General features: G+C 60.0%; 2 protein-coding genes and 1 long non-coding RNA gene across 12 annotated transcripts in view; 1 reads left to right on the top strand and 2 right to left on the bottom strand.

Moving 5' to 3' along the window:
* Window positions 1-511: 511 nt before the first annotated feature.
* ACKR1 (atypical chemokine receptor 1 (Duffy blood group)) lies at window positions 512-3,472 on the bottom strand. The gene is made up of 2 exons (XM_055334113.1): window positions 1,859-3,472; window positions 512-1,529 (listed from the first exon to the last, which is right to left on the bottom strand). The coding sequence occupies exons 1-2, from the start codon at window positions 1,880-1,882 to the stop codon at window positions 558-560; spliced, it is 996 nt and encodes a 331-aa protein (XP_055190088.1). The 5' UTR covers window positions 1,883-3,472; the 3' UTR covers window positions 512-557.
* A 1,789-nt stretch (window positions 3,473-5,261) lies between these two features.
* Window positions 5,262-25,244, bottom strand: part of CADM3 (cell adhesion molecule 3) — a 29,190-nt gene continuing 9,207 nt past the window's right edge. Inside the window, exons 2-10 of one of the 2 annotated variants that reach the window (XM_055334110.1) lie at window positions 16,243-16,344; window positions 14,138-14,278; window positions 13,542-13,694; window positions 12,770-12,907; window positions 12,300-12,470; window positions 10,117-10,207; window positions 9,550-9,719; window positions 6,948-7,073; window positions 5,262-5,559 (exon numbers count right to left, since the gene is read on the bottom strand). In XM_055334110.1, coding sequence (XP_055190085.1) covers window positions 5,441-5,559; window positions 6,948-7,073; window positions 9,550-9,719; window positions 10,117-10,207; window positions 12,300-12,470; window positions 12,770-12,907; window positions 13,542-13,694; window positions 14,138-14,278; window positions 16,243-16,344 — 1,211 coding nt within the window. In that variant the 3' untranslated portion in view covers window positions 5,262-5,440. The remainder of the gene's footprint in view (window positions 5,560-6,947; window positions 7,074-9,549; window positions 9,720-10,116; window positions 10,208-12,299; window positions 12,471-12,769; window positions 12,908-13,541; window positions 13,695-14,137; window positions 14,279-16,242; window positions 16,345-25,244) is intronic. The other variant, XM_055334111.1, reaches the window with a different exon arrangement.
* LOC129515293 (uncharacterized) overlaps window positions 17,969-25,244 on the top strand; it is a 77,332-nt gene continuing 70,056 nt past the window's right edge. For all 9 annotated transcript variants that reach the window (XR_008665562.1, XR_008665561.1, XR_008665560.1 and 6 more), the window contains exon 1: window positions 17,969-18,324. This is a non-coding gene — a long non-coding RNA (uncharacterized LOC129515293). The remainder of the gene's footprint in view (window positions 18,325-25,244) is intronic.

Below are 25,244 nucleotides of genomic sequence, written 5' to 3'. Positions count from 1 at the left end.
CCTCGCGGACAGGACTCCTAGGAAGGGGCTTTTGGACTTAGGTTGACCCGCTCCCTGTAAGGGGGTTCCCGGGGATGCCCCCTCCCCGACCTCTAAGCAAAGCCAACAGGTGTTGGGGACCTGGAAGGCGGAGAGCAAGGCCGGAGGGGCCAGACCGGGCCCATGCTCTGGGCTCTTCTCTCTTTTCTGCTTTTCTCTCTCTGGTTTCTATTCCTGTTTCATCTGCCTTCTGGAGCAGCTTGTCTTCCTTCTTCATCTCTTCTAGTTTTTCAGGTGTGGCTACTCCCCTTATACCCTGCTGGCCCTGCACTTCCCCTTCGAGATGGCAGGGACCCCCTCCCTCTAGAGAACATCTGTGTGCCCTGAACAAGTTTGTCCATCGTCTGCTCCCTCCCCAGACCAGCTAGAGGAACAGACGCCCGCAGGGACGCGTGGCCTGAAATGTCTCTCTCTCTCCATTCTCCTTCCTCTCCCCTACGTCCCCGGATAAAATAAGAAACCACCAGCTTCATAAAAGCGGCATAGACTTTAATGCAGGTTGACAGGTGGGGAGAGAGCTAGGACTTGCCTCCCTGGGTGTGCAGAGGAGACGGCTGTCTTACTGGGAGAGGCAGGGAGGGCAGGGCTGTGCGAGCGGCCTGGTGGTAGAACAGGGCCAGGAGCAGGGGTGTGGCCACACAGTGCAGGATGGCCAGGGCTTCCGCCAGGTGCTGCAGCAGGTCCAGGGCCTGTTGGGCCAGGCATGTGGACAGTACCAAGGTCTTGGACCTCACCAGAAAGTCCAACCCCTGAGTCACCCCGTGAGGCCACCAGAAAACAAACCAGGCCCACAGGACATTAACCCAGGGACAGGGCCACCTGCCCAACGTCTTCGTCAGCACCTTGGCTCCTAACAAACCTAGTGGCAACACGGTGAAGAAGGCAAAACAGACCAGAACGTGCAAGATCTGCAGAGACCGGTAGCCCTTGCTGAAGGACAGGGAGCAGAATCCGCGGGAAGTGTCACTGGCTAGGGTGACCGGCAGCCCCAGGAGGACAGCCATGGCCCAAAGGCCCACACTGAGCCTCAGGGTGAGGTGCGGGACCCGGCCGGCACGCAACTTGGGGCCCAGGCAGGCGTGGCACCCTATCAGCAGAGCCTGGGCCAAGGCTGAGCTGTACCAGACCAGGTGGGCCAGGTGGCACAGGGCTGCGCTCTGGACGCTGTTCAGGCCCGGTGCCAGGATGGGCACCACCACACTGAAGAGAGTGCTGCCCACCGCCAGCTGCACCAGGACGGGCCGGTCGGGGCAGACCTGCCAGTGGAAGAGAGGCCTGAGGAGTGCGAAGAGGACCACTCCCCCGGCGAGGATGCCCAGGGTGCTGGCGACGATGAAGAAGGGCAGCGAGGAGGCGTCCAGGAGGCCACAGGAGCGGCAGGGGGCAGCGGCGTCCATGCCGCTGTAGTTGTAGTTCAGCTCATAGGACTCATTAAAGTCTTCCCAGATGTCGTCCTTGAAGATGAGGTCCGTAGAGGCCTCATCCGCCGCCTGGAGGACAGTCCCAGAGGGGACAGACAGGTCACCCGCTTACCCCACTGAAGAGCCCCTGGGGAGGAGGGGAGGCTGGCCCGGAGGAGTGGGCGCGGCAGGGACCGCGGGGCAGCACCGCCAGGGGCCCTGGGAGCCTGAGCGGGAAGAGCGGGGACGGGGCTGGACCAGACTCTGATTGCCGGACAGGCTCGGGGCGTGGGCGCCAGGGGCCTGCGTGGAAGTACAAGGACCATGATGGGGACCCAGGGCACCAGAGGGAAGGGGAGAGGCACGGCGGTGCGGAGGCCCAGGGGCAGACGGAAGAGGGGGCGCGGCCCCGCACCTACCTGCTGCTGCAGACAGTTCCCCATGGCCCGGGAGCTCAGGGCAGGCCCAGGGCTGTGAGCGTCCTGCCGGTGGCTGCGGCTCCGAGATAAGTGCCGGGGGCTAATGAAGGCCACCAGTTCTGGGCAGGGCCCTGGGACCGGCGGGGGGAGCCGGGCATTCAGGAAGCCTTCGCCCCACGCCCATGGCCTGCCCACGCCTCGGCCCACGAGGGGGCACCAGCCCCGCGCTTCCTGTTTGCGACGGATTCCTGGGGGGACCTGCCCTCGGGAAAGGAAGAAGGCAGCCAGCAAGAGCGTCTGTTTTCCCCAAAGGTGGAAAGGAAGGCCCCAGGGCCTGGGGGGTTTCCAGCAAGGACGGAATCTTCAAGCAGGAGGAAGGAAGGGAGGCCAGGGGTGACTTGTGAGACAGAGATAAGCGCGGTGCTGGGAAGGCGGAGGGAAGGGGCCACGGGACTCTCATGGAGTCTTCATCCCCTTGAACTGGATCCAAGGAGAGGGAGCTCCAGGGCAACCTGTCTGCGGGAGCGGGTGCGAGGGGGCCTGAGGCCGCCGCGTGTGTGGCTGTGCGTCCTGTGCACACCCCCCAGGGCCAGGGGGGGCGGGTGTCCGGGGGGGGGGGCTGGGGGCAGCCGCGGAGGCTGCATAATGAAGCTCCCCCAGGAGCCGTCGGGCGCCGTCTAGCTGCCCAGGGGCGCAGGGCAAGCATTTTCCGGACTGCGCACAGCATGGGGCCTGCGTGAAGCAGGCTCAGGGGGACCATGGGACAGCACACTTTGACTTGGGCCGGCGGCCTGCAGGGTACAGCGCGCTCGCGTGTCCGTTGGGAGACAGAAAGGCCGTGGGGCTCTCCACCTGCCTGGCATCTCGGCCCTCCGCCTCCTTCAGGGCCGGGGCCCTCTGGCTGCGTGGGCCCCGGGCCAACGCCTCTGCTCTTCTGGGGCCCCTTGCCCTCCCTCCCGGTCTCTCTGCTTCTCTGTGATGTCTGCTGTTACTCCCAGGGGTGGGGGAACCCCCAGGGCTTTGGGAGGAGCCGGTGAGGGGACACGGCTTCATGCCCACGAGGCATGGGGCGTTGTCCACTTGGTTCACCAAGACACTGTCCCGCCCTTATGCAGGGGTGCACGGGCCGGGACGCACAGACACACGAGGCGCGGCCCCCGTAATCCAGGGTCCAGCTCCAGGGTCGGGTTCAATGTGAGCAAGCGAGTGACACAGTGGCTCTGGGGGGCGGGGGGCTGCCCTGCAGCGGGGTCGGCCGTGTCTCTGCCTCCATCTCCATGGGCTCAGCCAGCACAGGGCAGCAGGGCGCGGGCAGGTGCCCCCCATCCCAAACACGCTGCTAAAAGTGAGGACCCGGACGAAGGGGGTGACCCCCTTCTCTCCCCGAGCGTGGGGGGGGGTTCTGTGGTTTCCCAACAGAGATGCCCTTGGGAGAGGGGGTGGCAAGGTGCGCAGCAGGTGCGCGGATGCCAGGCGGGGGCGAGACATGCACACGGCCCACGGGGGCAAGAGCAGCAAGAAGGAGGCAGCCGGACGACACGGATAATCCAGATATATTGAGGGTGGCCCCTCTGAGATTAGCACAGGAGAGTTAGAAAGATTATAAAGATACACGACCCCCTCCCTGCTCCCCCCACAGACAGACGCACACAGCACAACGCCCCGCCCCCGCCCCCGTACAAATATGGCTTCTGTGTAATATGGACAGAGTGGTTCAGCTCAGAGAGGAAAGGTCGTTTTCCCAAAAGCGGGTGCTGGGAGACAGGGAGCCACCAGGCCAGGGGCCCTTGCTGCCTTACTGCTGTGGGGGAGCCGGGCTGAGGTGGGGGGGCCTGGGGTGCCCAAGGGCCCTCCGCAGCGGCCTGGAGACCCATGAGGGTGTTACCTGAACTGAGAGGTGGTGGGCGGGCGGGGAGGACGTGCTGGGGGGGGGGTGAGCAGCCCTGGGAGGGGGGGCAACCTTGTTTCCACGGCAACGAAGGAAGACAAAATCATAGGCAGGGACGGAGGTGGGATAGACGGAGGTGTGGCGCCCCGCCCCGCCCTGCCGTCCAGGGGGCACCCAGCCCTGCCATCCAGGGTGCGCAGCCCTGCCGCCCAGGGTACACCCAAGCCCTGCTGTCCAGGGAGCACCCAGCCCTGCCGCCCACGGTGCACCCAAGCCCTGCTGTCCATGGAGCGCCAAGCTCTGCCGCCCAGGGTGCCTAACCCTGCCATCCAGGGAGCACCCAGCCCTGCCGCCCAGGGCGCACACTATGGGGAAGGCAGGGACGCAGCCCTCCCGGGGTCAGCGCCACGGACAGGCCTGAGGGGTGCATAGCAAACACTGCAGCACTGACTCCATGGCTCTGAGCAGGGAAATCGAGGCACGGGCGGATGCTCTGTGTTTTCGGGAGAGACGAGGTGGTCAGCTGAGCAAAACACGTCTGAGGACTGTCTCTTGCACGATGGGCGGGCGGGAGCCACAGCACTGGGGAGGTAGGCAGCCCGGCCAGGAGCCCGCGCCCCAAGCCCTCCTGTGCCCCTCCCCCCCTCCCCCCGCAGGCCCAGGCCCTCCCTCTGGTCGCACACACACGTGCACATACACACAGACACCAGCACGGACACGGTACCCACGCACTCACACGGTTCACATTACTCCCCTCGTTTGGGCAGGAAACAGCTCAGCGCAGTGAAGCTCTGTTTAGTATTTTTGTTGTTATGTCTGCCTGGCTGCTGAGGGGTTGGACGGGGTCGGGACGGGGTCGGGGCACGGGCAGCACGAGATGGGACGAGCAGATGCCGTGCGACGGTGGGGCTGACGGGAGCCAGGGCCGCTGGAGCTCGGAGGGGCTGCCTGGCTCTGCTGCCCGCCCAGGGCCTGGCTTCCTCTGCTGCGGGGCGCGGGGGTCACGGCAACGTCCCAAGCCCGCCAGCCTTCCCCGGCAGGGCGACCCTGCTCAGGGGCCTGCGTCCTCCTGGGGTGGAAGCCTTGGGCCCCTGCGTGGCTGCCTTCCAGCTGCAGGTGGCACGGCCTCCGGGCCCCGCAGGTGGCAGAAGAGGGGGGACAGGGAGGCGCATAGCTCCAGGTGAGGGGCTAGCAGAGGGGACGCCCCCTCCAGCCTCTGCTCACGACCTCCCCGTTCCCCCACATTCCCCCAGAAGGCCAGGAAGCCGCTCTGTGGTCGAGGCTGGGGGGCTGGTGAGGGCCCCCCACGCCCGCCCGGCTCCCGACCTCACCCCTCCGCCCTGGCTCTCCTCCTAACGCTCCAGGGGTTTTTGCTTTCCTCTCCCAGGGCCCCTGCCCCTCCAGCCTGGAGACGAATTTGATTTGGGATTGTTATAAAAATAATAATAACCCAAACGCAGAGAAGCCACGGAAAGGGCTGAGGGCAACCCTCCCTCCCTCCCGCCCTCCTCCCTCCCCATTCCAAACCGAGTACAAAACCGCACCCAAAGCAGACATTCTGTACAGGGGGGTCGGGGGGGCTGGGGAGCAAGCGGGAGGGGCGGCCCAGGGGTCGCTCTGTACAAGTCCAGGTTGGTGATGGCCCCAGCAGTGCCCGCGGGCCCCTGGGGGACGTAGCAGGTGGCTGGGCGCCTCTAGATGAAATATTCCTTCTTGTCGTCCCCGCCCGACTGCCCGCCTTCTGCATTGATGATGGCCGTGTCTGCGTCTGGGGCGTCGTCGGAGCCTTTGGCCTCGTGTGTCAGGTAGGTTCCTGGGGATGCACAAGCACCTCCTGTCATGGCCCGCCCCTCGGAGGCCCCGCCCCAGAAGGCCCCGCCCATCAGGAGCACCGCCCCTCGGAACCGGAACCCAACCCCGGGGAGGTCTACACCTCTCCGAGGCCCCGCTCCTCGGAGGCCTCGCCCCTCGGAGGCCCCGCCCCTCCATAGTCACCTGCCCCCTCCGAATACCCCGCCCCTCGGAGGCCCCGCCCCTCGGAGGCCCCGCCCCCAGAAGACCCCGCCCATCGGAAGCATGGGGCCCCTAGGAACCCCACCCCCCTAGAAGCACCGCCCCTGGGAGGCCCCGCCCCTGGGGGCCCGGCCCCTCTGAAGGCCCCGCCCCTCCAAAGACCCTGCCCCTCAGAGGCCCCGTCCCTCGGAAGGCCCCACCCGGCCCACCACACCTGCTCCCGCCAGGAGCTTGCCTCCTCCCCAGGGACCCAATCTGCATCTTGGGGCCAGCATCCATCACCTGGCACACCTCATGGATGAATGAATGACTGCTGCCCTTAATTAGACTCCCATGTATGAAGCAGGGAAAAAAAAATCTGTGTATGTGTGCATCTGTGCATGTGTATACACACGTGTACATATGAGTATAGATGCACCTGTGTGTGTTCTGCATGTGCGTACATGCACGTGTGCGTGTCACGTATGTGTAGATGTACCTGTGTATATGTGTACATGTGAGTACATACACGCACGTGTGTGCTCACAGGCATGTGTGTGCACCTGTGTGCATGTCTGCACCTGGGTGTATAAGCATGTATGTGCACCTGTGTATGTGTGTGCATCTGCGTATGTGCACACATGAGGAGTACATGTGCCCATAGGCGTGTATGTGTCTGTGTGCGCATGTGTGTATGTGTGTGTACAGGAAGACAATGAACCCATGATCCTGCCAATGACGACGTGGTACGTGCAGGGGCATGAGGGCACCGGGCTGGGAGTATATGCATGTGCCTGTGTGTGTACATGTGTGCCTTCCTATGAGCATATGTGCCCACGCGCACACACACCCTAGATGGGGACGGGGAAGCTGCTGGTCAGCCCCTGAGCGGGCCACTGAGACCCGGGCGAGAGCGTCTGTGAGGAGAGCAGGCAGGCAGCATGCAGGAGAGGAGAGGGCTGGTGGGGACAAGGGGCCAGGGGATCAAAGGACAAAGAGTTGAGAAAGGAAGCGGGGCAGGAAGCGGTGGGACCAAGTGGCCGTGGGGCAGGTCGCTGCCTAAGGCAGGAGCCCCCGGAGCCAGAGAGGTGATCGCCAGCGATGGGGCGCAGGGCGGGCTGGGGGGGGGCCTCCACGCGGCGCTGGCTCCCGCTCCCTCCCCCACACCTAAGAGCCAACCCGGGCTCCAGGCTCCCCGCGGCCTCTGACCTTTGTGCCGGATCAAGTAGTGGCCCAGGAAGATGAGCAGGATGAGCAGCAGGAAGACGATGAACGCCACGATCCCGCCGATGATGGCGTGGTAGGTGCTGGAGGACGAGGGCACCGGGCTGGGGTCTGCAGGGAGGGGGCACAGTCAGACCTGGGCTGCCCTGTCTTAGGGCGCCTCCGGCCTGGCGGGGACCACAGGGCCGCGGGGAGGGCCGGCAGGCAGAGGGACGGGCCTTCCGTGTACCCCGCGTTCTCACGCGGCGTCGGCAACAGTCATCGTTAGAAACAAAACCACGTAGCCGAAGAAAATGGGCAAATCTGCCTACACTGGGCCCTTTAACCTGTGCCTGCGGCAGTGAAGCTTGGGTCAAAGTTCATCCCTCTGACACCCACGTCGCCTCCCGTCCTTGTACTTTCAGGGCTTGCAGACTACTCCTTCCGGGTCCCCAGGCCCATTTGCCATTCAGAGCTGGCCTCTCCGGGGTGGGGGGCGCCCCAACCTATTCCCCGTCTCCCCAAGACCAGAAGCGGGGGGCAATGAAACCCCAATGAAACCAAGAATCGGGAACCCGGATGGCACCTCACAGAAGGTCGTGCACTGTGGACGCCAGGTAAAGAGCAGTGCTGCTTCTTGGCGGAGGAGTTTGGGCTTCCAACTAAATCCCAGTCCTCCGGGATGCGTCCTCCAGGAGGCCTGGGCTCCAGCTTCATGTAAGCCCCACCATCCAGAGGTTTGTGGGCAACGCAGAGACGCCCTCCATGGGTGCCTCCACCCCCCTCCCACCCACTCTGTGCTTCCTCCCGGAGGAAGCGGAGACGTCCGATGAGAACCCGCCCCCTACGGCGGCACCTATGGGGGCTGGATGCTCAGAGGGCACGCCGGGCCAGGCGTGCCAAGGACAGCACCAGCCTCGTCGGGGTCCCAAATGTCCGAGGAGACAGTGCCCAGGCCCAGGACACGGTCCCGATGTGTCCAAAATCACATTAGCCGGAGCCGTGACTCTCCCACCCACGGGAGCACTACTGTTTTCCCACAGACTCAGCTCGAGTCCTGATGCCTCACCGACTCCTTATATATTTTGTCGTTCCTACCTTATGTCTCCTCAAGATTGACTGGGCCAGCTTTTTGGTTCCTTGCCTGTCTACGCCTAATTTGAAAAGAAAACATTTATGTTCTGGTTTTTTTATGCTCCGCTTGGGCGGGAGGGAGAGGGTGGGCCTGGGGGCGCCGTGATACGATGGGGTGGCTGTGAGGGTGTCACATGGGAAGAAGCAGGGGGAGGTCACCCCCATCCTTCTCCCAGGCTGTAGGTGACACACAGTCCACATTATAAAAATAAATAAATCATCCTGGATAATTGTTCCAGGGGCTCTGCAGACAGAAATGCCTTAGAAGAACGCGGCTTCCCATGGCCCCAATGACCTCTGGGGTCCTTCTCTGTTGGAACTCCGTTTTTATTCCTTCCAGGCCGGTGGGATCAGGACTGCTTAGCAGACTCCTGGAAGGAGGTGCACGACCTCCTCCTACCACCGGGTGTCAGCACTGGAAGGAGATGCGGTCAGACAGGCCTGGGGCGCCGTGGGGGGCGGGGAGGCGGGCCAGCGGGAGACCAGTGAGACCAGCCGCAGGGGACCAAGTCCCCATCAGAATGGGTGTGGGGAGACCTGCGGGCTGACGCTGGAGCTCAGCGCGTTGCCGTCACTGCCGGCACCCTGCAAGAGCTCTGCTGGTGGTGCTGAGGCAGCTCTCACAAGCTGAGGCCTGTCCCCGGAGTCAGAATCACCCCGTCTGCACAAACACCCTGGTCCTGAGGTCTCATGTCTCTCACCCACGGGAGCCGTGAGTGCCATCAGCTCACCGATCTAATGGGCATTTCCAATATGGGAGCCGTGGCTGTTCCCCCTGACAATGCATTTCTCTTAATCTGAGCTTGTAAGGTTTTCTGGAAGGACCCCACGGCCACTGGGATCCTCAAAATTTCCGCAAACTCTACAACAGAGGGACCTCTGGGCCAGCCTGTCTCTGCTCCTGATCTGGGTGTTGTGACCACACCATTGGGAGGAACTTCAGGGACGAAGCGTCACTAGGGTCTCTAGAAGATATGGGGTCAGAGGAAATGCCCTGAGTGTGTCTCAGCATAGTACGAACATATCTCTAAGTTCTCCCTGGACCACTGCACTGTGCCCAAGCTCTGCAGACAGGAGGTGATGGCAGCAGCACGTGTCCTGTGGTGGTCACGGGAGAAGCCTCCTTGAGACAGCCCACTGGAAAGGGAGAACCCCGCACCTGCCCTGGAGAGACCCTGGAGCCTCTCCACACAGCTGGAGTTCTTGCCGCCTGGTAAGAGCGGGGGCGGGAGGACGGGGTCATGGGACCACCGGAGCCAAGCAAAGGCCGATGACAGCCCGCCACTCTGCTGACGTTTTCCACATCACACATTCCAGAGTGGACCTAGAGCCCAAGGCCCAAGCCCTCCCGTGGTGGGCTCTCGTCCCCTCACTTGTCCCCCAGGCACAGCCAGCAGTGCTCTCAGGAGATGGAGACACAGAGCATAGGGTGGCCAGAGAGGGCGAGGGGGATGTAGAGGGCTGGGGGGCTCACCGTTGACGTTGAGCGTGTAATAAGCCTTGTAGCTGCCCATGTTGCTGGTGGCCGTGCATCCGTAGGTCCCGCTGTCGCTCTTGTTGAGGAAGGGGAAGATCAGGGCGCTCTCCTGGGTCATCTTTAGTGGGGGCACGCTGCCCTCCTTCTCCCACAGGTACTGCTGGGGGCTGTGGAGGTAGAGAAACCACACGTGTTTGGGAGAGAGCTGGCCAGGGGGCTGAAGAGAGACAAGAAACAACTGGGCGCAGGAAGTCAAGGATGGTTCAATGCAGGCTCAAGGAGTACAGGGGCACCGCATGAGCTGCTTGGGGGGTGAGCTCTTGGGGTTCAACTTGAGGATGAAGGCCATTTCCTAACTTGTGTCTGATTATGAGTCGATGGTTCCTACGGGGACCTCAGGGGCAGCCAGGAGGGTCCCCCTACTGCTGCTTTGCAGGAGAAATAGTCGGGGGACGGATGGTGCCCAACAGGGTCGGGGAAAGCGAGAGGCTGACGGTAGGGGGCAGAGAGGACCATGGTCTGAGGTAGGGAGGAGTGTCAGGGCCAGGAGGCAGGTCTTCTTACACGGGATTGCCACGACCCTCACAGTGTAGCAACAGCTTCTGGCCCTCGCGGGGATGTGGGGGGTCTGGCCTGATCTTCGCCGTTGGTGTGTCTGTGGAGAAGCAAATGGTGTCAGTGCAAAAACTGCCACACCGTCTAGGAGAGGACCGCAATCCCACCACCATCCAGAGGTGCGTTACAGCTTCTTCCCCTAGATGTCTCAAGAGCTTGCAGGGCTGGGGACAGAGACCTCTGCCCACTACCTCTTTCTAGCAAAGTCCACTACTGCTACCCAACGTGCGTGGGATTTGAGCTGCAACCTCGTAGAGGTCGCATTTCTGAAGATCTGTCTGGGGTGGGGACCTAAAGGATGTCCCAACGGAGAGCACAGAAAGGGTCCTTGGCTCACCTGTGCCTACCCCGTACCTGGGCCTTAATATGCATTTTGGATAGAACAAGCGAACGGGCACTGGACCATCTACTGAGCTCGCAATCTCTCAATCCTCTCTGCTCCACCCGGGAGCTTAGCTGGAAGCAACACTTGAGCACAAAGAATCCATTTGGGTGGCCAGTCCAGAAGCCAAGTAAGAGCTTCCCGACAGCAAGAGAGAGGGGTCATATTTTGGCTGCAAAAAGGCACTGACACAATCTAGATGAGTTCGGTGAAGGAATAATGGCATCTGCCACCGGTGCCAAAGGGCTGCTCGGAGGCTCGGTCCAGATGGCCGCGTGGAACAATACAACCAGATGCCGGTTTAGAACAACAGATAAAGAGGCCGAGCTTCCCCTCAGGACAGAGCCAACCTTAACAGCCAGCTAATGAACGTGTTTCTGTCAGATGAAACGGGACGAAGAGAATCAGGCCAGGTGAGCATATGGGTGTCTCAGGGCCCCTCGGCCGTGTGAACCTCCAGCACGGCGCCTGGAGAACAGCATCTGTTGACTGACTGCTGATTGCAGTGGGGCCTAGAGTCCGCGCAGGTGGTCTGCTCCCGGACGGAGAAGTCCACGGGGTTCGGGCCCAGGGCCAGACACACCACGCTCATAACCAGTGAGCCACGAAACACCTCACAGCGACGCAGGACTCTGAAGTCTGCAAAGTTCTTTCATAGGTGTCTCCCCCTTGGGCCTCAGGGTAACTCCAGGAGGAGATGGCAAGCCTTGGGGGGAGAGGCCCCGTTGGTCAGCGGTGTCCCCGCAGCTGGGATCGGGTCACCTGCCTCCACTTGAGAGTCGCCAAGTGGGCAGTGACCCTGCCCCACGCCCGCCTCCCGTTCCGGTGTCAGCCACGGGCCCGGTGACCGATTTAGGGAGCGCCAGGGTGGCTCCTGGGTCTTGCATGAAGAAGACTAAGCGCTCGAGTTATTTTAGGGAAAGGCCCAGCCTCCCGGTCAGTTAGGACAAGAAATGCACTAGTTGACAACTCCCTACCTTCTCTCCCTTTGTACTTTCTTTTCTTTCTTTTTTTTGGGGGGGCTCCCCCACTCAGGAAATTTACAGATTTCCACAGGTGAGGCTGAAATTTTCCAGGGCAGATCCCACAGAGTGACCAGGACCCCTGGAAGGGCTCCGAGGAGTGGCCGCGATGGTGGCCGTTTCCGGTGAGAACCCCCAGGACACTCGCAGAGGCCTGCAGGGAGAAGCTGGGATCCTCACAGCACGGCAGTTGGTCCAGCAGGATGCCGTGTCCACGGCCGTGTCCCCCTTCTCGTGGAGCACACGGAGAGCCGAGCGCCCGGGTCAAGCCACTTTCCCAACCTCACGCAGCCCACGAGGGGCGGCGGCAGGGGCGAGGGGCGGCACCTGCACCTCCTGACTCCTGGCGTCTCCAGCCACCCGACGGTTGACCATCTAGCGGCGTGACCCTGGCCTAGCTCAGGCCTTGGTAAACTTGCCCCGGGGCCAAACCCTGCCAGCTTCGTGTTGTTGTAAATAAAGTTTTATTGGAACACAGCCATGCCAGCTCGTCCACACACCCTTGACGGCTATCTTCCGGCGCAAGAGCAGAGTTAGGTAGTTCAGAGACCACGTGACCCCCCAAAGCCTGAAGAATGTGCCCTCGGGCCCCTCAGGGGAAGGCTCCTGAGCCTCGGCTCAGAGCCGTCATCCCCGTTTCATGGCTTGTCCGCCTCACGGACGGACGGGGACCCCCCTCCGCCCCATCTCATACCTGATTCTTTTTCACCCCCAAGCCCACGACCTACATAGAACTTCGATGCGTTGAGAGGTGGATCTGTCGGCCCCCTTTAGAGATTCGTGGTTCACAGAGCATACGATGTCCGCCCCATCGTCCTCCCGGGAGACCTGGAACGTCACTGAGCTGCTCACGGTGAAGGTCTTACCATTGGGATCTTCCTGAACGCGGGTCGGTTCTCCTGGAGCGCAGAACAGACGCTTGCACGCGCGTACACACAAACACGCAGTGAGCCCGGACGTGCGGGTACGGCGCGGGCCCCACGGCACACGTCACACGGCCGGTCGCAACTCAGGCAAACTTAGAAAGTCGCAAAGCGGTAAGCCCTCCCGCGCACTCACACGAGTGTGCACACGGTATCTGCCCTCCTTCTGCACCACGCTGATGTGCATGGACGCGGACATGCAGACATGGGGCACACTCTCCCCCCTGCCCCCCCGGCTGCCACCTCGCACGGGCCCTAAAGCAGAGGGAGCTTACCGTGGAGCTCCTGGTCGCCCTTCCGCCAGGTGAGCTGGGCTGCAGGTTTGCTCCCAGAAGACTGACAGCTCAGGGTGGTTGTCTCCTTTTCCCGTAATGATGACTTGTAGCCAGTGATGATGGGCTTCTGCGGGATGCCTGCCATGGAGGGGGGATGGCCGAGATAGAAGGAGAGGCGCCATGAGGTGACCTCGGCCCTCCCTGCAGAGATGGCCTCTCTGGGGGTCAGGATGCCGGCCGCCTGCTTTGCTTCAGAATGAGTAGAAGCCTAGAGGGATCCTCTTTCTCTTAGGTCTGCTCCCTAAAGACGGCAGGGAAGGCGCAACACACGACCTGACGCCCCACCTCACAACTGCTGAAGAACTGGTGTGAAGCCCAGGGGAGCAAAGAAAGAAACCGAAACATGGGACCGGGGAAGAGCACAAAGCAGCTGTGGGCCTTGCACATCAGACTCGGATGCTGCAAGCGCTTATCGCGTTTCCCTCGCCGTCCTGGGAGCTCCGTGGAAGAGACGTGGGCATCCGTCTGTTCCAGGTTAGGAAATTCGGGCTCAGAGAGAGTAAGATTCCTCCCAGAGCAAACGGTAAGGAGAGGAGAGAGGATTGGAACCCAGGGCTCTTTGCATGTCATTCTAGCTCAAAGGAAGCACAGACCCAAGTTTTCCAAAAGGCCTGGAGCCCTGCTGGGCCCCCGGCTGCCCCAGGGGCTCACCCAGGAGCAGGGTTTGCATGGAAGCACACCGTGGAGCCCACCTGGGGCCGGGGGGCCTCACCGAGCACAGTGACGAGGGACTTGGCGGTCCTCACAGGCATGGTGAAGATGGAACAGGTGTACTCGCCCTCGTCCGCCAGGGCCACGTTGCTGATGCTGATGCTGAGCTCGTGGGGGGTAGATCTGACCAGCTGGATCCGATTGTCGCGGAGGGCTGGGGACATCGGAGGAACAGGAAGTGGGGCTTTGACGGGCACTCTTCACGTTCACCTTCCCGCCCCAGGCTGGCGTCTTTGGGAGAAGGGCGCTAGCGTGCTTTGGGGCAGGGGCGACTGCTCCCGAGTTGGAGCGCTCTTTACGTGGTCACTTTTCCGAGCCCTTGGGCACAGCAGCCTCGGGGACACTCAGAAAAGTAGGCTTGAGTCTTGCAGGGCAACACTGACACCAGGTAAATCTTGGGGCTCCTTTGGGGTGTCGCCCCTGGGGGACCCTGTGGGACCGTGCGTGGCTCCGGTCAGAGCTGCGACACTGCGGTTTCTCCGGAGCCAGCAAGGAGCCCCTGGCTTGCCTTCCCCAGGCCCAGCCTCCCAACCACGGGCTCTGGATCCCGGGCCCCGGCCCACGGCTCCCCCGGAGCGAGGACACCTGGGACACTACCTCTCTTCTCTCCAAAGTAGAGAGTCTGCTGGGCAGGGTTAGACCACTGCAGAGATGAGTCCTCGTGATCTTTCACTTGGCACTTGAGCACCACGGTGCCACCGGCCACCACCGTCTCATCAGATGTCCAGGGCTGGCTATCTGCAGGAGTACGAGAGGGTTAGCTTCCCGAGGACGCCTTGGCCCCTCCTCCCGCTTCTGGGCCACTCTGCGCCTCATCTACCCCAGACCGTCCAAGGCCCGGGTGTCTGCGTTCTCCTAAGGCGTCGTGGGGGAGGGAACAGAGGTGGTGGGGACCAGGGACGGGGACACAGACCTTCTCGCCCCTCGCTTGGAACACACAGAAGAACAGTGGCTTGCTGCATGTTTGCTGAGTGAACTGACAGGGCCACCAGCCCCGAGAGGAATAAAGGCGCCCAGCTCTACAGAGCCCTGCACACGCATCTTCCCTGATGCCGTTCACTCTGAAAGCACGCACACGCATCTGTCCCTCTAGGCGCTTCCTCCCTGCCTCCGCCCGCTGGGAAGAGCACGGACAGGAGAGGCGCTCGAGGCTGAAAATCCCCAAACTTAAGGTGAGCAGAAGGCCAAGCCCGCCTTGGGCCCCACGTTCGTTTACGTAAGAGGTAGCTGATAAAACTGTGGAATAAGCAACACAAAAGACTTAAAAAGAAAAGAAAGAGAAGCTGAAACATTTTGGCACAGACTTTTCAGTTCCTCCCACAATAGCTTCCCTTCATCGTCAGCTCACATTCTTTCGGTACCAGGACAACCGGCCTCTCAACACACAAACTCAAATCACCCCCCTCGTGCTATATTTGAGAGTAAGGGATTAAGGGTTTTTTTCCCCCTTCTATGTGATGGAACAGACCTTCTCACCCCTCTCTCCTTAGTCAAATTAAACACCGAGGACGAATAAGACACCGTGCGGATGCGGCATCTGACTCCCCGATGTGCCTTCCTGCTGGCCTGGCCGGGAGCCCCTCACCCAGCATGGCTCCGTGTCCCCCACGGCATGGATCCTGCTCCCAGTGCTGATTCCCTCATCTCCAGGACTGACTTTCTGGGACCCCAGAGAGAGCAGCGACCTCCACAGGACTCAAGCAACCCGGCCTCCCCGCTCTGATTTCTGAAGCATCCGCAGCCTCTCTTCTGGGGTGCTAAACTAGTTAAGCAGCATTCTTCTTCTCTCCATAGGAAGCCAAGAAGCCTACTTCCTACATTCCCTAACTGAGTGATTTTAAAGGCTCCGCATTCTCCCTATAGCCCTGGCCTTCCCGCGGCCCCATTACTCCTCTCCTTCTCGGTCACCGGAGCTCTATTCCAAGAAATGCATGACGAACGCTCCTAGCAGAGAAGGGGCCTTGAGGAGAGAAGAGGGTGGCTGTCTCCACACTGGAGCCCAGAGTCTGGCCGCTGGTGCTGTGCTCAGAATCGTAACAGAACTGAGGGGGGAATCTTCGGGATCGTGGAATCCAATCCCCTCGTCTTACGGATGCAGACAATGAGGCCATGGAGGTGGAGTGATTGCCCAGGCATCGATCAGTGACTCCAGGGAGGACTACAGCTCTGTTCTTCAACTCTCAACGCAGTGGCCTATTCATGGGGATGCTCCTCAAGTGCAGTCTAACTTGAAAATGTAAACTATGATTTTTAAGAGCCAGGGACTGCGCTGCCTGAGTAAACTGGGGAGTGATTTATCCCTTAAGCATCCGAACAAAAGGTTCTGGGAAACCTTTCATCCACCGCTAGCCACATACCAAGTTTTGACGGGTAATCCTGTTAACCCTGGGTCCCTTTGAAGAACTCTATGTCGATTGTGCCTTCTAAGCACCTCCTTATTCCGAGTTAATACACTTGTAGCTGGAATCATTTTATTTTGGGGGAAAGGTGTAGGGGGTCCAGAGGTCTGTGTACTGGAGCAGGGGAAGAGGCGTAGGTGCAAGAGAAGTCGGTGGTGTGGAGCTAGAACTAAAATGTCGGATGGAGCTGTGTGGTAATGAGGGATGAGTGAGAACATAGGGCAGAGGCAACATGAGCGGGAGATGATGTGAGGATGGTTGAGGGAACCGAGGGACATTGAGATGAGGGGCCTGGATTCTCACCTTGACTGGCCAGCATGTCAGGGCTGCTCCAGACTGTGGAGCTGATGGCCTCGCCGAGTGGGGCCAGAGTTCCCAGCTCCAAATCCTGCTCCTGCCAGTAGCCTGGGGAGAGAATCTCCATCAAGGATGAGCCCTATATACTTGCTGCCACCACCTGGGATACTCTGGTTGTTGGGAGCGGGGGTGGAGAGAGGACAGGCCCTGGATGAAAAGCAGGTTCTCCAGGTACCTAAGACAAGGTGGGTTACTCACCAAGGGGAGACGTTCGCTAAAGTCCTCAAAAAGGAAGTGAGCTCTTCTTCCCAAGGGGGGGTTATGAAAGGAGGATGCTAACTTAGCTTTTCTTTAACCAGTCAGCCACACAATGTCAGAGCCAGAAGAGATCTGAAAGATCCTCTGGTCCAGTTCTCCCACTTTGCAGATGGGGACAATGGAGCCTAGAAAGGTCCAACGTCACTTGGTGAAGGTCCTTCCAGAAAATGAAAGATAAGCACAAAGATTTTTCATTCCTTATCCAGGACTCTTTCAGGTACGCGGTCCTGTCTACTAACACAACAACAGATGTAGCCATCAGGAAACACGCTTACTCTTCGTCCTTTGAATAGACCCGTGACACACACACACACACACACACACACACACACACACACACACACACGCTGGTTCCTGTTTTGCAGCTCGTGAGCAGAGAGAAGGGACTTGCCCAAGGTCATGCACGCAGGAGAACAAAGACTGGGAATCAAAGGCCCATCCGGAGTCCAGAGCTCGCTGACTTTCCCGCCTAGGCCCCGGGCGCTGCAGGCAGGGGTGGCGGAGGGAGTAGGGGGTGGGGGTGGGGGAGGGGAGGGGTGCAAGGTGCCACCTACCAGCGGTCGCGGCCTGGGCTGCCCCGCCTGCCCCCGGACTTCCCTAGCCGTGCTCCCCTCCCCCGCCGTGCTCCCCGCCCCACCCTGCCCGCCGGGCCCCGGCGCTCCCCGAACCCGCGGACGGACAAAGAAGCCCGCCTCGCGAAGCCGCCAAGGCTCCCGCCGCAAGCCCCGGAGCAGCCAATCAACGGCGCAGAGCTCCGTGACGTCATCGGCTGCTGGGCAGAGTCCGCAGCGGCGGCGCGTCCCGGGCCGGGAGTCGCGGGAACTTGGCAGGCGCGGCGGGACCCGGGGAGGCCGGCGGGCGAGCGCAGCCTGAGCAGGGGCCGGAGACAGGGGACGGGACCCCGGGGCACCGCAGAGCCGGGAGGAAGGGGGAACGGGGCAGGTGGAGAGTGGGAGAGCGGGGGGAGGGGAGAGCAGAGGGGGGGGGAGAGTAGGGGAGGGGCGGTGCGAGCGCAGCCTGAGAAGCGGCCCGGAGACAGGGGACGGGACCCTGGGGGCATCGCAGAGCCGGGAGGAAGGGGGGCACGGGGCAGGGGGAGAGCAGGGGGGGCGGGGAGAGCAGAGGAGGGGCTGGGAGGGGAGAGCAGGGGAGGGGTGGTGGGAGCGCAGCCTGAGAGGGGGGCCCGAAGAGAGGGGGCGGGGCCCCGGCGGCACCGCGGAGTCCGGCCGAAGGGGGACCCAGGGCAGGTGGAGAGGGGGAGAGCAGGGAAGGGGCGGGGAGAGCAGGGAAGGGGCGGTGCGAGCGCAGCCTGAGCAGGGGGCCCGAAGAGAGGGGACTGGACCCCGGGGGCACCGCAGAACCAATCGGGAGGAAGGGGGCACGGGGCAGGTGGAGAGGAGGAGAGCAGGGAAGGGGCAGGGAGAGCAGAGGAGGGGCTGGGAGGGGAGAGCAGGGGCGGGCCGGGGCAAGAGGTCTCGCCCCAGAGTGCGCCTGGGCGGGTCCTCACACGCATCCTCCAGGAGATTGGGGGAACCCTGTTCCCTCCAAGAGCGGAGGCCCCAGGCCCCCCCACGGGCGGAGGGAGAGTGCCAGAGGGTCGGCGGGAACCCCGGGGCCGCGGGCACAGCGGGCAGCGGGGGGACGCGGGGGTGCAGAGCGGCGAGAAGGCTGCGGATGCCCGCCCGGCCCCGGGCGCCTGGGCGCAGGGCTCTCCCCCTCCCGGCCGCCCCCTGCCCTCCCGGACTGCAAGGCTGGAGGCCGCCTGACCTGGTGAGTGTTTCATCTTCTTGTCCAGGTTGTGCATTTGCGGGCGGGCGGACGCACGGTTGGAAAGCCCGATTGGGGTGCTGGGGGGACAGGGGGAAGCCAGAGGGGGTCCCCGCCCCCCAGTACCGGGACTGTGTGCACTAGGTAAGCACCAAACAGGCCTTTGCTCACAGGGACGGAGGGAACGGCCCCGCGTACTTGGGCACAGCACCCCTGGGTTTGCAGGTGGACCTCAACGTGAGAACCACCTAGAGAGGGAGGCCGCCCAATGGGACCGCCACTGCTTTTAGACAGGAGGTTGGAGTCGGCCATGGCTTTCCTCCAGGCCCACAAAGAGCAGCCTCTCGAGAAGCCTCTCTGTCTCCCTGGGGGCCCTCAAAGCTTTCTCAGCAGCTCCCTTTCCGCGTGGCCTGTCCGCCCGTCCCCGTCGTATTGAGGCCGCGTGCTCACTTGGTAGTCCCCCCATCTCAACTTGGAGCGGCTGGGAGCTGGGGCCTGGCCCTACTTGCCTTTGTATCTTCAGCTCTCGGTGCTTGAAATGGAGTCTGGCCATTCCCGGGGCACACCTGGCGCCCTGCTGTGTGTCCCCGCACCAGGCAGAGGAAGTACCTGCCCAGCAGCCCAGCAGCAGGGATGTGGTCTCCACTCTCCCCCCCCCTTTTTTTTGCTGCATTCCCTCAATTGCTTTTCTCCCTGCTTCTATTTCTTTCGTCTCTCCCCTCCTCCTGCATTTTGCTGGCATTGCCTCCCCCCCACCATGGGACGAATACGTGGAATGGTGAACCACACCGAACTGTTCGGATGAGAGGACTGATAACTAACACCAATAGTGTCCAGGAAACGGCATAGATCGTCTCTGTCCATCCCTGAACTCACTCTGGTTTGTAGTGTTTTTAGAAGCCGGGGAACAGCGAGCTGTGTGGTGTTTGTTTATTTTTTCCTTTCCCTGATGGGGTGATGTGCTCCCTCCAATTCTGAAAAGCACTTGTGATCTCATGCCTTCTCTTGAGAACTGTCTGTTAGCGTGCCTCCAAGTTTTCTCACTTCTTAGGACGTTGTACACCCGTAATAGGAAGTCCTGATGGCCACTCCCCCGGCAGCAGCCGAGTGATGAGAATGCTATAACAGAAACAGGCGTAAGTAGCAGAGATGGTGGCCGGGGCCGCCAAAGCCTTGTGCCTTTGGGTTCAGACTGCGCCGATCATTTAGGACCCCGGCTTCGATTCCTTCCGTGGACCCCAACGAGCAGGGAAAGCTCAGGAGCGCTCCGGAAGGGCGGCATGACCCTTGCAGTGGACACAGCAGACCTTCTGCTCAGAGCCATCGGCCCACAGAGCCACCTGTTTGGGGGCCCAGGCTACTCATAGGGAAGAGCAGCGAAGAGATTCCATTCACGGGCCTTACTGTCTTCCTGCTTCCCCTTCGCTGACATCCCATCCTTTGCGGATAATATCCAGCTGGGTCGGGCTGACGTTCGAGACCCTGGGCAGCCTCATGCCACTGTGCCTTCCAGCTTTGTCTTTTCTTTATCCCACGCATATCCCAGACATGGTGCCTTTCTGAGTTTTCTAAGGACCCTTGGCTTGCCTGCCCAACCCCTTCCTACCGTAACCCTGCGGATAATGCCCTCCACCCATCTTCACACATCTAAGCCCTTCCCGTGCCCACAGCCTCCTTTCTGTGCCACTTCCCAGGAGAAGTCTTCCTTACTGTTCCAGATGGAAATCCTTTCTGGCTTCTCCGAGTTGCGACACTTTATCTACTTTTCTTAAGTTGTGCTGCGAGTTTGGAGTTTGGCTTCCCCCACTAACTTACAAAGATTCTGCAGTTAGGGGCTGACATCTGATTCACCTCTGTATCCCGCACAGGGCCCTAATGCAGCGTATTGCACGTAGAAGGGGCTTAATAAATACATATTTAATAAATGAGTCAAAGATGCTGGGCATCGTCTGTCGTGAGAAGTAGGCTCAGCATCTGGAAAGAGCAAACCAAACCGGGGAGGAAGACACAGGACAAAGGAGAGGGTAGACCGTCCAGAGGCTGAAGCTCTTGAAGCGACGATATGATGGGAATCGTATTTATTGATCACCTCGGGTGTGTCAAAATCCAAGTTAGGTGCCCGAGAATCGTTATCCAGTACAGCCCTCCTGATAGCTAGTGCTACGCACGAGTTGACCAAGACACGCAAAAATTAAGCAACTCATCCACATGATGGAGCCACCAAGTGTCCAATGAGACCCCTCGGACTGCAGAGCCCAGGCTTTGTGCACATCTCTGCTGCCCGCCTTCCTCTGCAGGAGCGTGCATTTCGTGTGTGTGTGTGGGGGGGGGCAGGAGTTCTAGGGGAAAAGATTCCTTCCCGTGTCACTGGCCAGGGCTGGCTCACCTCAACAGCGGTCACTGCTCACCTGCCATGTGGTCAAGGTAACCACTGTAGCACGCTGGGAATGGGGGCTTGTGGTGGCGATGGGATGGCTTGTACCCACTGAATGTCATCTTTAATTGGATTTCCTCATGTGGCTCATTGATACGTCTGGGGGCTACTTCATTTACCCCCAAGAGCTTCACAATGTGGGGCTTTTGAGCCAACCACGTGGTAAGAGGTGTCTAGTTAAAACTAACAGAATCCCTTTACGCTTTCATAGGACTCCAGTGTCTGGGCCGAAAACAGAGTGAGCGTCTTGTTTGCTCTCACTTGCCTTGGGGGCTTCTTAGTTCTTGGTTTATTTACCAAGAATTTCCAGGATCTATAGGACTCGTAGCATCGTAAAGGACAAAGTAGCCCTTTCACCCACCAGTGTCCTTCTGACTGATTGTTCACATTAAGAGTAGCAGAGGTGGGAATTGGAGACCTACCAGCGTGCCCTGGAAAGCACAGTATCACCTGTGACTCACTTTTTCGCTCATAACACGTGTCCTCACGTGTAGTAAGTGCTCAATAAATATTTATTGAATAAATAAATGAGCGACTCGAATGAATGGCAATGCAGCATGTCCCCTGTCTGAGCGATGCTAGGAGGGACGGCTAAGAGAAGGTGCCCGTGTGAGCCCCGATGGCTCGCCTCGTGTCTTCCCTGCCTGTCCGTTCTGGGAATCTATGGGGCATTGCCCTTAGGCCCCCCCCCCCCCCCCAGCAGGGTTACAGGTGCCCGTGTGGGATGGTGGGACAGGGACAGCGCGCTCCCCTGTTGCCACTGCTGGCCTTGCCGGCGCCTGGGTCCGGAGCTTCCCTTCCCTGACTAGAGAAAACCAGCTCCCTGAGTAGGAGTTGATGATGATGGTGATGGTGATGATGATGATGATGAGTCAGCATTTCTAACTCCAGAGTTAAAAATATTCTTCATCCCAGCCTACTTGGTATTCCTCACGACTACCATGACAGGTGGGTGGAGGAGTGTTATCTCCAAGGGAAAAACACACTGGGGGCTGTGGCCCAAAATACTGAAGGGACCCACTTTTAGGATCGTTTACCCACACCCTTTGCCAGGCTCCCCGGCCCCGGTGATCTCGCTCTCGTTCTTACCCTGCCCTGAGCTACTAGTGAATTCTTGTGTGTATTCGGATCACACATGGGAGAGAACGGGCCCGGCAAAATCAGCTTAAGGACTCAGGCCCTGGAGCTCTGCTTTTTGCCCAGAGCCACAAGTTTCTTTAACAGTGAATGTCTGATTCTGCACTTGGAGGGAAGGAGGGCCGGGCCCCTGTGAGTCCTGACCTACATGGTAACTGCACGATGTGGGGGGAGTCACTTTGACCCAAGGGACTTTAGAACACAATACCCTGATCAAAAGAGGACTCCTTTTATGCTCTCACAGTTGCTCTCGGGCTGCCGGGAATTGTGTTACTTCCACGGGGGTCACCCTGTCGCGTCCTAATCTAAGGCGCCGAAGGCCTGAGTGTCGAGAAGCCTCTCCTGCTTCCACCTTCCAGCCCCTTCTAGCTCTGCTCTCCCCTGAGTTCTCAGCTCCTCACTTCTTTCTGAACTACACAGTGCAGTCCGACAGCAGCTGGGGCCGGAAAGGTGGAGTCCGTCCGTCATTTGGGATTGCCTGTCTTTTCAGGTGGATTTTCTGCTCTTTCTGCCGCTCTTCCTCCGGGATGGGCCTCTGTCCCCTCACGGGCTGCAGGACGTAAAGGATGCCCCAGCTCAGCTCCAGCGGCCCACCTCCCTCACCTGGCCTCCCCTCCACCCACGGAGACCTTGCTCCTTCCTTGTTCCCTCCCTCCGTTCTTTCTGTTGCTGTCTGGCTTCTCCTCCTGGAGCCTTGTTTATCTCCTTTCCCTCTGGCTCCCAGCAGCCTCTCGGGCCCACAAGGCCCTACTCTCTCAGCTTTGCTGTGCTGTCCCAGGAGGCATGCAGGATATAAGTGAGAATAGATGGTAAATAGGGTGGGAAACGGAACTTGCATGAACACAAGTGCCTATTCGGCTGATTTGCCCCCGTAGCTTGGTGAAGCGTGGCCGAGAGGTTTGGATTGACAGAACCAGGGATCCTACACCCTTAGTTAATCCCAGAGATTTAGGTTTGGAAGGGGCTGATCCAGGCTCCAACAGGTTTATTACTGAACGTTGGCAGATGCCTTCTGCTTCCATCCTAAGCAGGTCATTGGAAATGAAAGGCTTTTGTTTCCTGGGCTTGGAATGGTGTGTGGCTAAGCTTTTCCAGGCTGAATGAGGAGGAGGGAATCTTTGGGTTAGTTGGCTGGCTCGCCTGTGGTGGGCGTGAGGGTGGGGTTAAAACAAAAAGCTTATCTATGTGTTAACCCTCTTTTCACTAAACAACAACAACAAAAAACCAACAACCAAAAAAACTCCCCAGAACACCAAAAGCAAAACTTACTTATTCCAAATATTTTGTTTTACACAAACCTTAGGGAAAAGTATCAAACTACAGTATGTCACGAATAAATATATTGTATTTCCTAAAACCCAGACACCCATTAGCAGTCTGGTCACTTTCTGCTGACCCCTAATGACCAGAGGTGGTTAATCCTGGGATCTTTTTGATTCTACCACATGGAGGGTGGGTTCATGTCCTTTCTGATGCCCTCTTAACCAAAATTCAGTAATTCCCCTCTTCCTTCTCTTGTGCCTAATTCTCCCCCAAATATGTCCCCCTCTATCATTCTTAGAAGCAAAGACTTTGAGGGGCACCAGGGTGGCTCAGCAGGTCAAGCATCTGCCTTCGGCTCAGGTCATGATCCCCAGGTCCTGGGATCCAACCCCATGGGGAGACCGCTTCTCCCTCTCCCTGGGCCACTCCTCTCTCTCTTTCAAATGACTAAATTAAAAAAATCTTAAAAAAAAAAAGCCTAGACTTTTAGAGTGGACAAGAATCCGAAGTAATATCTAGTGCTAATCTCATTTTAAAGAAGAAAAATCTAAAAAAAAAAAAAAATAAATAAAAGAAGAAAAGTCCAGGGCTTAGAGAGGTTGAGAAACTTGAACGAGGCCACACAGGCAGTCTGCGGGGCCCATGGTTAGAAGCCCGGCTCCTGTGGCTACTGTCGTTGGATGGCAGCCTGTGGGCCAGGGCATTTGGAGGCGAGGCTGCCAGCTAGTGTGATTTTACTTTCGGTGACATCTACCCTCTCGGCTCCCCACCTGTCTGTGTGTGGTAGTGAGCTCCCCAGCCCCTGGGAGACCTCACGGGAGGTAAGGCCCCTACATGCCAGGCAGGTGAGAGGCGGAGTGAGGTGGGGTACGAGCTCCTGCAGCCGTGACGGGCGGCGTCTGTACAGATGCCGGGCCCCCCGGCCGCTGCAGGTCTCCCCGAAGAGGACCCGAGGGGCAGAAGGCACTCGTGCCCTCAGATGTGAAAGGGGCTGAGTGAGGACAGGCTGTGTGTGTGTACGCGTGTGCTGGCCACTGGCAGTGGGGAGGCGCGGGCTGCTGGGCCGGGCGGGGGGGTGGGTGGTGATGCTACAGGAGGGGAAGGAGTGCAGGAGCATGTCCTATTCTTGAGCTCAGGAGAGAGAAAACTCTGGAGGCAGAAGTGGGCTCGTGGTAGGCTAAGGGGCCCCTCAGAGACTTCGTTAAGATTCTGAGGAGCAGGGACTAGGAAGTGGGTGGCAGAGAAGGAGGTGGGGACAGCTGTTGCTTTGATTTGCTATTGAGTCAGTGTTCTCGGTGCATTAGCGCTGGGAGGGAGCCCTGGGCTGGCCCCCAACAAAAACAAGCCCCTCTGCAGCCAATACTGCGTCCTAGTGGGAACTCCAGTTGGGACACAAAGGGGAAGGGGATCGGGACCCCAGAGCGCCCCTTCCCCAGCTTTAGCTTGTTGCTTCCAGGCCTGGGTGTGCTGTGCACAAGCACGTATGGAGTGTTCTGGGCTGAGCGGCTGGAGGGCGTGAGGCAGAGTGCAGAGGCTGGCTCCGGAGGGCGGGAAGATTGTCACGAGAGCCAGAGCTGCTGGGTCTGTGCAGGGGCTGAGGCACCTGCCGGGTCTCAGGTAAGCAGGTGAGGCCTGGTGCGGCCCCCCTCCTTGATGGTAGCACCGGGCCATCCGAGGAGCGAGGAGCGTCTGTTCATGCCACCTCCTCTCCTCGCTTGCTTCCCATGCGCTCACACACCCATAAATCGGGCCAGGCCTTCGGGGAGCCTGACTTGGTCTGAACTCTCAGGCCTCCCCCTGCACCCAGTGCAGGCACTTCCCACCCCTTCTCCAAATTTACCTTGCTGCGCTCACATGGATGGAACCGAGCTGCAGAAAGCCCTCCCACCTTAGAACATACTTGGGAAAGGAAACAACAGAGGCGGCGAACACAGAATCCCATCTCGCCCCCTGGACAGTGTGCATACCGCAGAGGAGGGACTGGGGCCCGCAAGGTCGCCCGGGGCTGGGAGGGGGCGGTTGGGGATGAAGACGGGTCCCCCGACGCCCCAATCCTCAGTCGGTGCTGCGGGGCCTCGATGCCTGCCTC

Source organism: Nyctereutes procyonoides, unplaced genomic scaffold (assembly GCF_905146905.1).
Source record: "Nyctereutes procyonoides isolate TBG_1078 unplaced genomic scaffold, NYPRO_anot_genome, whole genome shotgun sequence".
Lineage (NCBI taxonomy): Eukaryota > Metazoa > Chordata > Mammalia > Carnivora > Canidae > Nyctereutes > Nyctereutes procyonoides.
Note: the sequence above shows the minus strand (reverse complement) of the source record. Positions and strands in the feature narration are given on the sequence as shown.

Bases quoted from the DNA above. Each gene is read 5' to 3' on its own strand.
- ACKR1 (XM_055334113.1), bottom strand. From the start codon at position 1,882: ATGGGGAACTGTCTGCAGCAGCAG. The intron at 1,530-1,858 runs GTAGGTGCGGGG...ACTGTCCTCCAG, and splicing joins GGAACTGTCTGCAGCAGCAG to GCGGCGGATGAGGCCTCTAC.